At 35.1% G+C, this 15,814-nt stretch overlaps 2 protein-coding genes across 5 annotated transcripts; both read right to left on the bottom strand.

The window, feature by feature from the left end:
* Window positions 1–461: 461 nt before the first annotated feature.
* LOC105796380 (F-box protein SKIP16) lies at window positions 462–4,255 on the bottom strand. Its single transcript, XM_012626077.2, has 5 exons — window positions 3,842–4,255; window positions 2,167–2,889; window positions 1,692–1,910; window positions 1,259–1,365; window positions 462–724 (listed from the first exon to the last, which is right to left on the bottom strand). Exons 1-5 carry the CDS (start codon window positions 4,049–4,051, stop codon window positions 646–648), a joined length of 1,338 nt encoding a protein of 445 aa, XP_012481531.1. The 5' UTR covers window positions 4,052–4,255; the 3' UTR covers window positions 462–645.
* A 1,467-nt stretch (window positions 4,256–5,722) lies between these two features.
* On the bottom strand, window positions 5,723–15,441 carry LOC105796378 (flowering time control protein FPA). Of its 4 annotated transcripts, none has more exons than XM_052627894.1 (7): window positions 15,021–15,441; window positions 12,554–12,799; window positions 12,247–12,333; window positions 11,133–12,121; window positions 10,312–10,600; window positions 9,290–10,236; window positions 5,723–5,933 (listed from the first exon to the last, which is right to left on the bottom strand). In XM_052627894.1, exons 1-6 carry the CDS (start codon window positions 15,300–15,302, stop codon window positions 9,307–9,309), a joined length of 2,823 nt encoding a protein of 940 aa, XP_052483854.1. In that variant the 5' UTR covers window positions 15,303–15,441; the 3' UTR covers window positions 5,723–5,933; window positions 9,290–9,306. The 4 variants fall into 4 exon arrangements, with proteins under 4 accessions (XP_052483854.1, XP_012481528.1, XP_012481527.1 ...); XM_012626074.2 differs by having other exon boundaries at window positions 9,290–10,600; window positions 11,133–11,511; window positions 11,647–12,121; XM_012626073.2 differs by having other exon boundaries at window positions 9,290–10,600.
* Between the last annotated feature and the right edge of the window lie 373 nt (window positions 15,442–15,814).

Raw genomic sequence — 15,814 nt, 5'->3', positions numbered from 1 at the left:
AAAATGAGATGAAACTTGACAAACACCGGGTTGTAAACTTGTAATCCGTCCTGTAGTTTCAACCCTTTTCGGCCCAAAGAGGGTATCGACAGTTAGATAGCATTTCAATGCATGCATATATGTAACATCATGGCGAATAATGTATGCAAATAGTTGAAGATTAATGCACATCTCAGTGGGTAAGCTCATAGATAAGAAAATTTCACGGCCTTCGATACCAACAAAACTAAAATTCGAAACATGATATACGTTACCCATTCAAGTTGGTTGACATGTTTCGTCAAAGTTAAATGGCAGATGATATAAATTGTATTTGGAATTTGAAAAATATTTCTCAAATTTAGTCCAATGTGATGATATGGTGCCACGCATGTCATTACAAAAATTGAAAAAATATCAAAATTGATAATGACCATCTTGTAAATTTTTAAAATTGAGTGACTAAAACATAAACTTACTAATTGTTTAATGACCTTGACTGTAATTTACCCAATATATTCTGTGTTTTACACACAAGCAAACCCCATTCATTAACGACAAGTAACAAATTTTATGATGACAGTAATATCGCAAAATGTAATGGAAGAGCAAAATAGGGTTTTCACACATACAAACAGGCAAAAAGTCTGAAATCAGGAATTTCTGTCAAAAAACATAGTCTGGCATTTCTAATGGGAACCTTGCCACTTGAACTTCAAATGGACCGCCTCTTGGATCAGCCAACCTAACCACAAAATAATCAAAGTTTACATTAGTAACTATCTGTGTTCACTTCATATATTCCGACATCAGTAAGGAATGACGGGCATATTCGGGCATCATAAAAGTAAGGGTGTACTCAAGCTGAGATGAACTCGACTAGTGGCTAGTTTGAGCTACTCAAAGCTTGAGCTCAATTAAGCTTGTTTATAAATTATCGTTGCCGTTTATTGGGAAAATATTGCCAGTCTTAACCAAGAAGAAACTAAATGTAGGAAGAAAACGATGTTTATGTAATAATTCTCATACAAAAGTGAACTCATTGGTTACGCTCGAAATACATTCCGGACTTTCTTATTTTCTCTTAAAAGTATTTATATCACTCTCACACCCATTCTTCTCAACAGATTTCTACAACCACATCGGATTTAAATCTAAACTCTGTTGCCGAAGGATTTCGACTCACGTTACAAGACATTGGGACAAGACAGTCGGTCAAAGGTAGCATGATTCATTGAAATAGACCTTCTAAAAGTAATCAAAAGTTTGTTTCACATACCTTCCAGGGACAAATGTGAAATGACCTTCAATGGAACCTGAAGGAGATGGTAAGGGCGCGCAGCTCTGATAAACAAATTCGCCTTCTCCTGGATGCAACAGAGGGTACTGCAAGCATAAAGGAAAACAAGATTTATAGAAAACGTTGATGACTTGATGAATCTTGTCAATAATATACACAAAAAAAAAGGTGAAAGTCTAGTGATAGTCCACTGAAAACAACACTCGAACATCGAACTTCCTTCTTTAATCATTGTCGATCACGTAACTCAATAATGAAGAAACCTGGTAGTGCTACGTCATTTCAAAAGCTTATTTTCTAATAAGGCTCACTTATATAAAGAAAATCGAGCAAGATAAAAGGAAATGAAGAGTCAAACCAGCATAAATTTATATAGGAGAAATTAAACTGAGAGAAATAGGCATTTCATCACCTCTCCGATCACGGCCTCATCATCAACACTGGATACGACTTCTCCATCAGCACGAATGATCCAATGCCTCCTATTCAATTGGCAGGAGACGAAGGTCATTCCATTAATGACGCACCCTTCAGGTAAGAGTGACATGCGGATTGAATAAGCAAACGTGAACTTCTCGGCTTCATCTACTAGGTCAGCAAATTCTGGAACGAACACAGCCGAAGCACGAACCTGGAAGCTAATACTTCTTGTTAGTGCCATCATGTCAAAAATAATGAAAACAATTATTGCAATACCATTAAGAGTAGGGTCATGAATATCAAAAACGACTAAAAAATGTTAAAATAATTGCTTAGTTTCCACCATGGATAGAAATATACAAAAACCAATAAATCTTTTGGTTAGTCAAAGTCAACTGAGCTAGCAACACACATGTACTAACTCTTCAATAAAATCAATTCAAAACAATGAAGTATCCAAAAATTACCTGCACACCGTTTGTTACAGTAGTGACACATAAGGGAGGAACCTCGGGAAATAAATTGATACTTCGATCATCTCCTTCTTTACGGACTTTGATAATACCATTCTCTAAACGGCGTCCATGTTCCTCTAACCACAGCAGCATGGCATCTTGTTGCTCTTCACCATACAAATCGTGCACGGAACGAATAAGTGCATTCGGGACACACGGAATCATTTCACCATCTGTAAGAGGCTTCCTTGTACCGACAAAAAGTTGGCCATTGGTACAGTTCAAGAAAAACACTTTCCTACTAAAAGTGAAAGAAGAAGCCATGACGATGCACTTAGATCGGCTCGAAAAACCTAGGTGACGAATGACATATCTTGTCTTGGCAATAACCTGATTTAACGGTAACAAGTAAACATTAACTGAATGGTTATAGAAAGAGTAACCACCTATAATTCCCAACCAGCTACCAGAAGCTGTCTTCGGGTTCCTTTTTTCCGGCAGTTCTTGACCGTCATGAAAACGATAGAGAAGCCGAGTGGGAAGCGGCAATTTGACTTTTAAAAGTGTTTGTAATTGTTCAATATCGGATTCCGATGCACCCCTTCTAAGTGTCGCCTCAGCCTCCGGGAAATTGTTGTTAAACCATTTCTTAAGCTTATCCCAACATCTTTTAACTCGTTTAACAAGTGGCCATGGATACATCGAGAAAGCCTCTCGCCACAACTGATAAGCTAACTGGAAAGGAAAAAGAAACAAATATAAAAACATTACTTGAAAGAATTTAATCATCTACATTTCCAAATCCATAAATTCATGCATATCATATAGTATTCAACCCTAATTAAACATTTTGACTAAAATATAAAAAAGCCCTTGACTTTACCATTGTATTAAAATAAGTTCGCATTCGTTTTTGTACACAAAAGTAATCCCTTCAACATTTTTAACTTGTATTCTAATAAACCCTTAAACTTTAACTTAACCCTAAACAATCACTTAATCTTTAATCTATACCTAAAACCCTCAACATAAATAAACTTTTCACTAGAGAATAAGGGTTTCCTTAGGTATCAATAAAAGAATAAGGGTTTGTTTAGGTGCAGAAAAGTATAAGGGCTTATCTAAGTAAAACATTATGGTTCAGGGCTATTTTAATATTTTATTCAAATATTTTCCTTCTTATAAATTCCAAACTTATTTTCTTCTAAAATTTCCAAAATTTGAGTCCCTGGTCCCATTAAACTGATTTATTTGTAAAATGGTCCTTTTATCCAAAAAATCCATTAAAGAAACCAAGACGAAGAAAAAGAATTAGAAAATTAAACAACATAAAATATTTTACAACATATAAATTTCAACTTATTTTCGTCTAAAATTTCTTAAATTTGAGTCTCTGGTCCCCTTAAACAGATTTATTTAATATTTCAGCCAAATCTTTTCCTCGTTATAAATTCCAACTTATTAAGTAAAATTTCAAGAGTTTGAGTCATCGATCCCAATAAACTGATTTAACTAACCAATATAAAGTTAGATCTTTTCCTAATTCAATAACAAGAACATCCGCATAATAATAAAAAAATTCACAGAAAAACACAATGAAGAACAAAAAATCCAAGCATACAAACTAAGAAAAGAATTAGAGAAACAAATAATGAAATGGGTTTTGGAAAAATGAAATCAACATTACCATAAAACAAGGTAGAGGGTTTCCATGATCATCTTGAGGGGTTGAAAGCTGAAGTTCTTGATAACAAATTTGAGCCCAAAGGGACTCGTCAGAAGCTGAAGCTCTAAGCCTTTTATTAGCGCAAGAAACTTTAATAATATCTGAAGGAGATAATTTTGATAGAATTATGTGGAGAGGTAAATACCCTAGCCCATCTAATTCTTTTCCCATTGAAAAGCAATTCCAAAACTTCAAAACCCTGAATTTAGAAAATAAGAGAAAAAAGAAAAGTTGGGAAAAGTTTCTATGACTAAATCTTGAACAGAATTGTGCTAAAATTTGGGGGGTTTTTTCAACTAGTGAGATGGTGATAAGGATAGAGAGAGACAGCAAAGATCTTATATATTTGTTGGCTGCTTTATACTGTGCTATCTCGCGGTGGCCGGTGTGGTAGAGCGATTTGTATTTACATGAGAAATTTTTCGAGATTTTTCATTTTAAAAAGGGTAAATTCAACAACAGTCCCTAAAAATGATTTAAAATTATATTAAGTAAACTACACTGTTAGTAATTCTTTTTAGTCACTCAACTATGAAAAGTTACAAAATGGTCATCCAACCATTAGTAAATTTCTTTTTTGGTCACCCAATTATGACAAGTTACAAAATGATTATTGAACTATTCAATTTTGTCTTTCTTGGTTACCAATTGGCTAATATAAAATGGAAACACCTAAAAATCCAAGATAATTGGGTGATAAAAAATTGAATAATTGAGTGACCATTTTGTAACTTTTCATAGTTAGGTGACCAAAAAGAAATTTACTAATAATTAGTGATCATTTTGTAGCTTTTCATGGTTGGGTGACCAAAAAATACTAATAATTAGGTAACCATCTTGTAACTTTTCACAATTGAGTGACCAAAAATAATTTACTAATAGTTAGATATTACTAGTGTAATTTACCATTAACCTTCCAAAAATAGCCAAATTGCTTTTTATAACGAAAATGTTGACTAAAACATCAATTTTCAATCCAAAATATAATAATTAGATAAGGTTAGTGTGTAACTTTTGAAATTTAGATGGCTAAAATATAATTGGATAAACCACACTAGTAATCACCGACTATTAGTAAATTTCTTTTATGGTCATCAACTATAAGGAGTTACAAAATCATCACTCAACTGTTCAATTTTTTCTTTTTTGACCACTCCACTATCTTGAATTTCTGAGTGCTTTCATTTTTACGTTAGCCAATTAGTAACCAAAAAAGGCAAGATTGAATAGCTAAGTGACCATTTTGTAACTTTTTATGGTTGAATGATTATTTTCTAACATTTCACAATCAGGGGACCACAAAAGAAATTCACTAATAGCTGGATTACTACTAGTGTGGTTTACCCAAAAGTTTATAACCAAAGATTGAAAAAAATACAAACATCGAGGGCCAAATTTACCATTATCCCAATTAAAATTTACTATTATGCCACGTGTGCATCTACAAGGACCAATTTTTTTTTATCAGAAAGTTTTATTAAAATAAAATTTAAGTTTTAATCAATGACGTTTTACTTTGACATGATACCAATCTAAAACATGATACATGGCAGGCGTTTTTCGGCAAATATTATGCAAGGCATGTTTAGAGCCAAAGTTTAGGATTAAATTGAAAAAAAGTCCAAATTCAAGGGATTAACCGTAATAAGAAAAATGAAGGTTCAAAGTGAGAAAAGCAGCTTTTATCCCATTCCATAATTTCACTGAATTAAACTCGATTATTTTTTCTGTTTTTTTTATTTTTTATTATCCATATTTCAACTTTCTTCCGTATTAAATATAACAAAACGATAAGACAGCGAGATAATTGAACATAAATGGTGCCGAAATATTTGACATGGCTAAATAAAAATCAAAGCCAATATTCATTAACTAAAGGAAAAAAAATTAATTTGTACAATCTAGTCCTCGATTGAAGTCAATCTATTACCCACAAAATTTGCATAACAAGGATTTTTCGCTCACGAACAGTCGACGGCAATCATAGTTGTTCATTTTCAGAAAAATTCGAAATTTGCTTCGTACCTACGGATTCACAGCCCAAAATTTTTGCCTACATAAATCGAATAAATGAATTAATATAAAAAGGCTTTGTTATGTTGGGACTTGGAAACAAACGAAATAAACATGGAAAATTATTTTGGATTTTGTTTTTGCCATGAATATGAATCCTAAATCCTACTGCAATTATGTTGACAAACTTCGAACGAGCTAGTAAACATATTCATATCCGACATTCACCGAACATATATATAACGTTGATGAGCTTGAGTGAAAACAGGAATACCCATATCCGATATTTAAATGAACGTTAAGCAGCTGGAATAGAAAGCAAACATTTGCATTAAAAATGGTAGATAAGTTAACCTCATATTTTAGTATCAGAAAATCAAAAAATAATGATGCTACCGCTGCTAAAAAGAAAGGGTTAAATTTACCTTTTAACAACTTAATTTAGTTTCAAATTAGTACCTAAAATTAAATTCCAAACTAAGCAATGAGACATTATCAACTGATGTAGTTGCCACTTGCAATAGCTTGATTGGTCCACATCACACCATTTTAATGGTGTTACAGAAATGGACTAAAACACGGTACCAATTTAAACAAAAAAATCTCCATAAGTATCAATGTGAACATTGAAGCTAATTTAAGGTATCAAGAGATATATTCACCCTTAGAAAAGCTATGTTATTTGAATAGACGTATGGAGATTGTTTGCAGTATTCTTTTTTAATCAGAGCTCGGATTCTATGCATTTTTCTATTAAAGTTATGCTAAAGCTCAGATTGGTTTGAGTTTAAATCATATAGAAGCATTCAAATGAATACGACCTATTCCAACCCCAACCCCGACAAGTCCCCCACGCGATCTGTTTTATGTTAAAAAGGAAACGAAAAATGAGATGAAACTTGACAAAAACTGGGTTGTAATCCATCCTGTAGTTTCAACCCTTTTCGGCCCCTTAAACGTCGATACAAATGAACCAAAAAGGGTATCGACAGTTCGATAGCATTTCAATGCATTCATGTATGTAAGATCATAGTGAATAATGCAACACCAAACGTTATATGACAACATTGATTTATGTATGCAAATAATTGAGGATTAATGCACATCTCAGTGGGCAAGCTCATAGATAAGAAATTTCACATCATAGAGCACCGGATTCAACATTGTTCCAACGCTTCGATACTAACGGAACTCAACGAAACCAAAACTCGGAACATGAAATACATTATCCATTCAAGTTGACATGTTTCGTCAAAGTTAAAGGGCAGATAGTATAAATTGTATTGCGAAGCCAACCACAGTTTGATACCTAAGTTTAATCGAATCCCCAACCAAAATCATAACGGACCCCGACGTTTTTAACAAAGTGCCTCAACATCCTTGTCATCAAATTCCAACGTATTTGGAATTTGGCTGACTAGATTCTCAAATGCTACTATAGAGCCTTAATCAAGATTAATATATTATTTTATATACTATAAGAATATCTCTTTTACGAAAATTGCTTTCTTTGTGTGTGTGTGTATATACCAGATCAATTTCAAAATATATCAGTAACCTTCAGATCATTTGTTTCGCAAAAAATTGACTCTCGAAGAATAATTTTTGCAGTATTTGTTTCGAGGATTTGGGATTAACTACGAACTAGGTAGAGGGGGGTCCCATCTTGAAGCAAAGCAAAAACAATCCCCTAAGTATAAAAGATTGATCACTTAAAAGAGTAAAAACTAAAAGAAATGAAAAATAGAGTAGACCATCCAAATTCCTATCTCCTGAATCATTGTAACGAATGTCAATACGATTGGCCGCAATTTGTGTTTACTGAGTACTTTAAAATGTACAATTTGTGGCTTTGGAGAAATTCAAGATGGGGATGACGATGATGACAGGAGTGTGTTTATAAATGGTGATTTGAGTTTATTGCCCTTTAAATTATTAGGGACACTACGCTAAGGTTAAGTTTCAAACGTCATTTAATAGCCGAGTGGCTGACTCAACACAGTTAGAGGCTTATGGCACCTAGCTTTACGATAAATATTTGAGTGAAAAAGCAGTTTTGGCATTTCAACGTAAGTCTCAAATGCAGTAAAACTCAGTTTTACAAAGCAAAATTACAAATTTGAATCCCATAAATATTTACATTTCTAGAATTCTAAGAAAGGTTCATCCTATAGTCTAGTGAAAAGGGCAAAATCTTCAAAATTAATGCTTTGAAATATATGCAAACAATAAGATAAATAGCATAAGATGTGATATGTATAATTACGGTAACAATGCTCATAAAGCAAAGAATAAAGAAACTAACATTTACTATTTCTAGAGGAAAACATATGCATACAATAATTTCTATAAAGATAAAACTAGTGAGCTAGAGAAAAAAGAATTTCATTCCCGTGCGGGGAAAACAAAGAGGAAAAGATACCAATGCAAATGTTTATGGATTCAGTAAAGAAATAACTAATTATAAAAACCTATGTTACATGGACTCACGTGTGAATGTCAGAAATGGTTGTGTTTGACACGGGTATTTTCAATTTTCTAAAAAGTTTTACATGTATTTGGAAGGTCTTTGTGGGGTTATATCTCGAGCAATGCACCAATTGTTTAACTATCCAACAGGTATATTTTAGTTGATTAGATCAATCTGGAACTACCCAGCACCACAAAATTTGCAGCTTAATTCTTAACCATGTGAATAAGCATCCAAACATTTTCCAATGCAATACTTCTAAAATAAAAACCTATTTTCAGTTCGGAGAACAGTCTTTTTGTCGAACATGATAAAGGAACAAAAAGAACAGGCATCAAACCACATCATCTTAGCTTGAACCATTAAATAATAGCCATCCTACAACGGGAAGGCTAATGGGAATGGTGGATAAAAAATGACTAGAAAGTCTCAACTTTAGATATTGTGCACGTCCTTTGCACCACCTAAACAGCAAATTCGCTTTCAACCTCCAAAACACCTCTTAAAAAACACATCAGATTAAATCAAACTCTCATATCCTTCTTGTCACAACCAATCCTAACAATCTCAAAATACCATTATACCTTGAAACACTTCGACAAACAAAAAAGGATTCCAACCATCTCATTACATGACATAACATCCCAACACTTTCATATTAATGCCCCACTTCCTATTCTCAAAATAGTAAAAGGTCTAGCCGAATCTAATGACACTTGCCCTACACACTACCAACATTTTCTAAGTTCTAAATCCAAAAGGTTATACATAATTTTAAGAATGCATATGCAACCATCTAAAAGAAGGATTAATAATAGTCAACAAACATCCATCATCACATGATAAACAAATATCAAGACATATCCCTAGACTAACCAATTAGCATGTGTCCATTCAAGAAAGTAAGTTGTGGAAAGGATAATTACCTAGATTGAAGAAGATATCACAGCTGACTCCCTGTCCCTTGTCCACCTGGAGTATTTGTCTGCTGCTGTTGCTGAATCTGGAGGAGAAGACTAGCTGCAAATTGCAGCGTTGATTGGTATCGCTGGTTTTTATCAACTTCTACATCTGATGTGCCCTGACCAGCTCCAGGAACCACAGACTGCAGCTGCTGTCCGTGACTAGGAAGCTCCAAATTTTGTTTGTCACCTTGCATCAAATTTTGTGGCTGGAATACATTAGCACCATTAACCTGATTAGACAAAACATCAGGATTGCTCGGCTGCTGAAAAGCTGGCGCACCATACAACCCAGAAGTATCTGCTCCATGCATCATTCCATAGCCATTCTGTGTATTCGAAGGGGCCTCGGGATGATACTGTTGGCTAAAAGGGGCAGAAACATGTTCTCTTTGAGAAGGGATACTAAAATTAGTTAATGGCCTTGAAGATGAAGCAGTTTGCTGTGGTAAGCCCGCTGCAGAATCCAGATATTGGGTGCTGCCATGGGCCACTTGGGCAGAATGGATGGGTGTATTGGATATCGATGAGTAATGCTGAGCTGGTGGTAACTGTGCTGGAGGATTGAACTGTTGGAAGGATGAGGCTGCAGGATCATAAGCTTGCTGCTCCTGGTTCCAATTTTGTGCAGGAGCTCCTTTCGGTGCAATGCCTTGAGGAAATGAGGGCTGTGTAGTTGATGTCACTAATGGAGGCTGAACACCACCAACAGCAGTAGACTGTGACACCGTTGGGAGAAAAGAGGCCAGAGTAGCAATCAGATCTGGTGTTAAAGAAACACCAGTTTGGGGAATTGCTGCAGCATTGCTGGGTGGTTGATTTTGCACAGTAGTTTGCGCTAGAGGTCTTGCAGAAGGTATGGACTCCTCGTGTGAAACCCTTCCATACTCCCTCTGCAAAGCTTGTTCTTCCTTCAAATGTGGAAGACTATAATCATGCTGAGAAAGAGAAGGTGGATGCGATTGTAGAGGTGCAGTGGAAGGTACCTGTGGAGGCAACTTTAAAATAACTCCGTAGAGTCGTTCAGGTCCTGTAACTTTAAGAACCTTGGTTAAGAATTCTGATGGGGGCACCAAAAATAGTGTTGTCCCATCATCAAACTTAGCAACACCAGCTCTGCTTTTCGAGCCAAGGTAGCGAAGGAATTCAGTATATGATGCAAAATCATCTTCACTATCTGGTAAGAAGAAAACAATATCAAATCCAATGGCCTCACAGTAGTGTTTTGCTAGCATATCCAATCCTGTTCTGGCTGAACAGTTAACAACTTCGGGACTGAGGAAAAGGAAAGAAGGAAATTCAGTAACATAATAATATCCAACTGAAAGGAATTAAAAGTAAATAAATAAACAAAAGATCACCTAAGTACAACAAAGAAAACTCAAATTTAACATATTTTGAGGAAGTGAGCACTCAAAGAAAATAACCTTACAGGCAATGCCTCAAACACATGAATCTTTAGTAAATAAGAAATTTCATTCAGATACTACGAGTAAAATGAAACCCAAGAGGAATTTAAAACTACAACAAATTACAAGAGTAGCATGCAAAACATTTATGAACAGCACATAAATTACAACAGGAATGTTTATGGAATACGCCCTTCATCAATCTAATAGAACATTAACCACAGAATACAGAGTCAAAAGAATGGTTCCAGTAAAACTACAATATACACTGTCCAGAATTCAAAACTGAAAGTAAGCCTTAATGGGAATCTAGCCAGATCAAACAAATATCATGCATTTCCTTCACAAATAGGGAAGTCTAAATGAAAAGATGTACCAAGGAAAATAACAGCACTTACAGTTCTGTCTCGAGCCCTTTTCCGATGGGAACACATCGGGCATGACAAACAGGGGTTCCACCCTTGGCAATAATGCCACGCCAAATGTAATCATTATCAGGATGAGCTCGTCCAGGTCCACCAGCAGGGAGCTTTCCAGGCACTGGACTCAAACGACCCTTTCCCTGGACATTCAAAAATGGACTTGAAGCACCCCCACCAATTACTGGCCCAAAATGGTCTGAGCCAGGCCCAAGATCATCCATCTTTCTTAAAGGAAAAGAAGCATCATCAATAGGCAATGAAGCCTCTATCCTCAAACGTTTTGCATCTCTTTGAAATTGGTTCACATCATAAACATCCCAAGAACCAGACGTCTGTCTCATTGGAGGCCTGACACCTTGAGCAGAAGGGAGAGAAGGAGAAGATTTTCTCCAATTAGGACCCGTGAGATTTTTAAGATCAGCATCCAACATATTATGATGTGAAGATAAATCGTTGTATTCTGGACCAGAAAGCAAAGGGTCATAGCTACCTTGATGATTAAAAGGCCTGACTGGCACATTTGATCCGAGAATACCACTAGTTGCTAATGGTCCAGTTACTGTATTTGGTGGTAGTGTATGATTTTGACCAAACATGTCCATTTGTGAAGATCTAAATGGATGATCACTTAAGAGCATGGCAAGCCCTGGCCCCTTTATGCCTGAATAAAGGCCAGAGTAATCTTTGCCAGGTGCAAGTTCACTGCTTGAGAACATAATAGTAATCCTTGGATCGTTAAATAAACGACCCTGTAAACCCTCCTTTGCACGACGAGCTTCCTCCACGCTCCTGAACTCCACAAAAGCATAGTGTCTTGAAGGGAAGCTCTTAATGTTCTCAATCTCACCAAACAGTATCATGGCATTATGAAGCATTTGTTCATCAATTTGCACAGACGGAGGATAGCCTACCCACAAAACATTGGTAGGCTGACTGTCTCCCTTTCGGCCAACTATTTGAGAATGCTACAAAGATGATTTACATGAAAAATGTATAAATATTCAATTTAAGCAATAAATGTAGGTGCAAGAACAGTGAAGAATAATTATGCAAAGTCTAGTTCAACAGAGGCTTTAGGCTTATTACTCACTGGTCTTTTCGCCAAATGGCTATCAGAAGGCCCCATTCTACCAGTAAAAGGCCCATCTCTGAGATCATGAGAGTTAGGCCACTGTTCCTGTCAAAAAGATCAAGGAGAAAGGTCATTCAATATGACAACTACTAGCACATTAAGCATTTGAAATGAGTGTTTCAACTTTCAAGTTACATGGAAGAAATGGAAAAACGGTTGAACAGGTGTTGAGTACAGGGAAGTACTAGTCTGGGAATATAGATGCTAACCAATTCGTTATCTAACTATTAAAAGCAGATTTAACATTCTAAATGTATGTACTTACTCTTCTTGAAGGATGGGATCGCAAAAAATCAACACGTATCTGTGCACCGCCTATTCTCTTTCCATTCATGCTTCTCATGGCCTGGGAAGCATCTTCCATTCTAAAATACTCTACAAATGCAGTATTACGATCTCTAAGGAACTTGAAGTCTTCAATTTTACCAAACTTGGAAAACTCTTCTTCCAATTCTTCCTTCGAAATAGTTTGACTAATTCCACCAACCCATAGACTCTTACAAGGCTTTGCCTGAGGAATTTCACAACAAACCCCAAAAAGATAAAAGATTAGACATGTTTTATCACATAAGGCAGGACAAGTTAGAAGGAAAAAGAAAATAGATGATCCAAGTTTAAACACGCTAATTACTGGAGGAATGTAAGTCATATAACTGCAAAATTTGAATCACAACCTACTGATGTGATGCTAGCATTCTATTACTATGAATTCATATAAATGCAAAATATTTATTCTATTGCAAGAAAAAGTCTAGATCTGCCATTCTACCATCCTTCAAGTCAAGAACAAGGAACAAGGGAAAAAATAGCAAATAAAAACAATATAAACCACTTTCAGCATGACAAACTTCTCTTTCAAGTCAAGAGAAAACAAATAAATAGAAATTCACTTCCTTTAAGAGGAACTTAAGCATATTTAAAGAATAAAAGAACAAGCGAAAGTCTCAAAGGATTCCCACAAGATCAATTTCTGCTTAATGTTGTATAAATTTGACCCTTCGCTCTAGATGTCAGAATGAAAAGGACTTCAATCAAGCTTAGTAAAAATAGGACTATGACACTCCAATTAAGATTGATGACCACATCAATTTTTTTTTCTTTTGTTCTCTTTTCTCATGGGCACAAAGGCCCAATGCGCACAAGAGTAACCATATTCAGAAAAAAGATGGAAGGGAAATGAAGATGGGTTTTAGGAAGAAGACAATGAAGAAACAAATTTGTATCTCGAGATCTTTTAAATTATGTTCCTACAACTTTTTCATTTCTTTAAGCATAAATACCCGAAACATATCCAAACACAATTGGGGGGATACAACCCTCATAGAACCCTCTGTTAATTCATATGGAATGACATATAAAAAGGGAGGTCAATGAATTCACAGAGCTCTTTGGTTTCTCTTTAACATTATAGTTTATGATTCTTTATGGAAGGTTTCTAGTTTATACTTCTAGTTTATAAGGGCTTTAGTCTTCTCTTAGACAAAATACCATATATCTTGTAAATTTTCATTGCAAGAACATGTCAATAAGTAGTTTGTAGTTTGTAGTTTACCTCAGTCAACAATAGCCACCAAATGAATCATGTTAAATTTTTACCAATGATTATCAGCTAGATTAGAAGCCAATTAAGCTAACAGTGATGATTTAGCTATCAATTGAGGAATGGTTGAACTCATTTTACAAATGAAACTAGTTTTGAAAGGGCATGTATGGCATTTTGAAGATACTTGTTTCTCCTATAAAGTTTCCCACATTATAGAAACAAAAGGAAAGGAAGTAGCACTTTTTTATACAAATATTACTAACTAAATATTATTTAATTTCATCAACCTTCATACTTCATATCCCTTTTTATTGCTTGTTGCTAGGTTATTAAGGGGAGAAGTGATAAGACAAAAAAATGAAATAAAAAAGTAGAGTTTTGTGAATAATAAAGAATACACATTAAGATCATGTATCAATCCGTTGAGCATGCAGGTTAAAATTGGAAATTTTGCTTGGTGTAAGATCATTACTGCACCCGTTTTTCTATTCATATAGCTAGAAGAATAATAGTACATGTTAAAATCCGAAATATTGCTTGGTGTAAGATTATTATCGCTATACCGATCTGTAACAATCCAAATACAATAAGGAAAAACTAGGATTTGTATACTTTGGACTACTAATTGCACATTTTTCTGAGAAAAGCTTTATAGAGTTAGAACACTGGAAATTGTCTTAAAAGTTTCACACCATTACCCTCCTTAAGCCATAAATCCATAAAATTTGAAGCATTTGAAGCATTAGATTGATACGCCTTTAACAGTTGCAAAGATTTCCCTTCGGCAATCTCATGCCTAAATTGCTTTCTCATCTAAACCCAGATTACACCTTGACTCTGTGTAATTTCGCCTACTATTTCAATACAAAAGAATTATATCATATTGAGCCCGCATTCCTTAATTTTTATATCCCTTTATAAAAAATTTTATATCCCTTTATAAAATTTAAATTCTGATTTTCATATTTGGTTGCATTCCTTAGAATTCCAAGATTTATTCCGAGCATTGATATAAATGAGACGAATAATATATGACAAACTGTAAAACTAGAATGTAAATATATGCATTCAGAACTAAAACATCAAACTTTATTTTGGTTCTTTCAAAACACAAATAAATATACAAAAACCGAGCAAAAACTGAAAAACCTAAAAAATAGTCAGAAAAGATAAGAACATCGAAACGAACCGGTCGAGCAAACTCAATCTTGATCTGGTTTCCATGCAAGGTGGCTCCTCGTAGAGCTTCCTTAGCCGCCTTCGCATCTTCCACACGCTTGAAGAACACGAAAGCGAAGCTTCTAGAAGAGTACGTAGCGACGCTATCGAGTTCACCGAACTTGCCGAACAAATCCATCAGATCTGAATCCACCGTCTCACCCGATAAGTTCCCTACCCATAAATTGCTCGACGGCGTATCGGATACTTCCGATTGTTTCCCGATGTTTTGTTGCTTCATCGGCGGGAACATTGTTAGAGATGTCCAAACGGTAGTGATTTAATATTTTTTTTTCTTAAATTGTGTGAGAGTGAAATGAAATCTGAAAGAAACCCTAAAAATTAGAAAATCAAATTGAATGAATTTTCCTAGAGAAAAAACCGAACAACCGAAATCTGTAGAAGATGTGGGAAAAGTTATTTATATATATACAGGGAGGAGAAACAAGGTAAACGTCGTCGTTTCAATAAAGGAAGCCCTAGCCCTAGCCCGTGACCCAAAGGCCGTGCCGCTCGTGAGGTGCATGTAAGTGATGTCAGCAGATGGCTGCTTTTTTTTCTTTTTCTTTTTTCATTTTTGGCACTTTTTATCCATGTATTTAGAATTGGATTAATGGCTGATTTTAGAGGTGTTTATGGCCAGATCATTCGGTCCATCTTGAAGACCCTTTCACAAAGTGTGAGAGTTTAGATAAAAAATAATGTTTGATTAAAAAATAGGCCGTGCTTCAAGTAAAGTTTTTTTTTATATAGGTTCGACGCGGC

The sequence above is a fragment of the Gossypium raimondii genome, chromosome 3 (genome assembly GCF_025698545.1).
Source record: "Gossypium raimondii isolate GPD5lz chromosome 3, ASM2569854v1, whole genome shotgun sequence".
Taxonomy (NCBI): domain Eukaryota; kingdom Viridiplantae; phylum Streptophyta; class Magnoliopsida; order Malvales; family Malvaceae; genus Gossypium; species Gossypium raimondii.
This window is presented reverse-complemented; position numbering and strand designations above follow the sequence as displayed.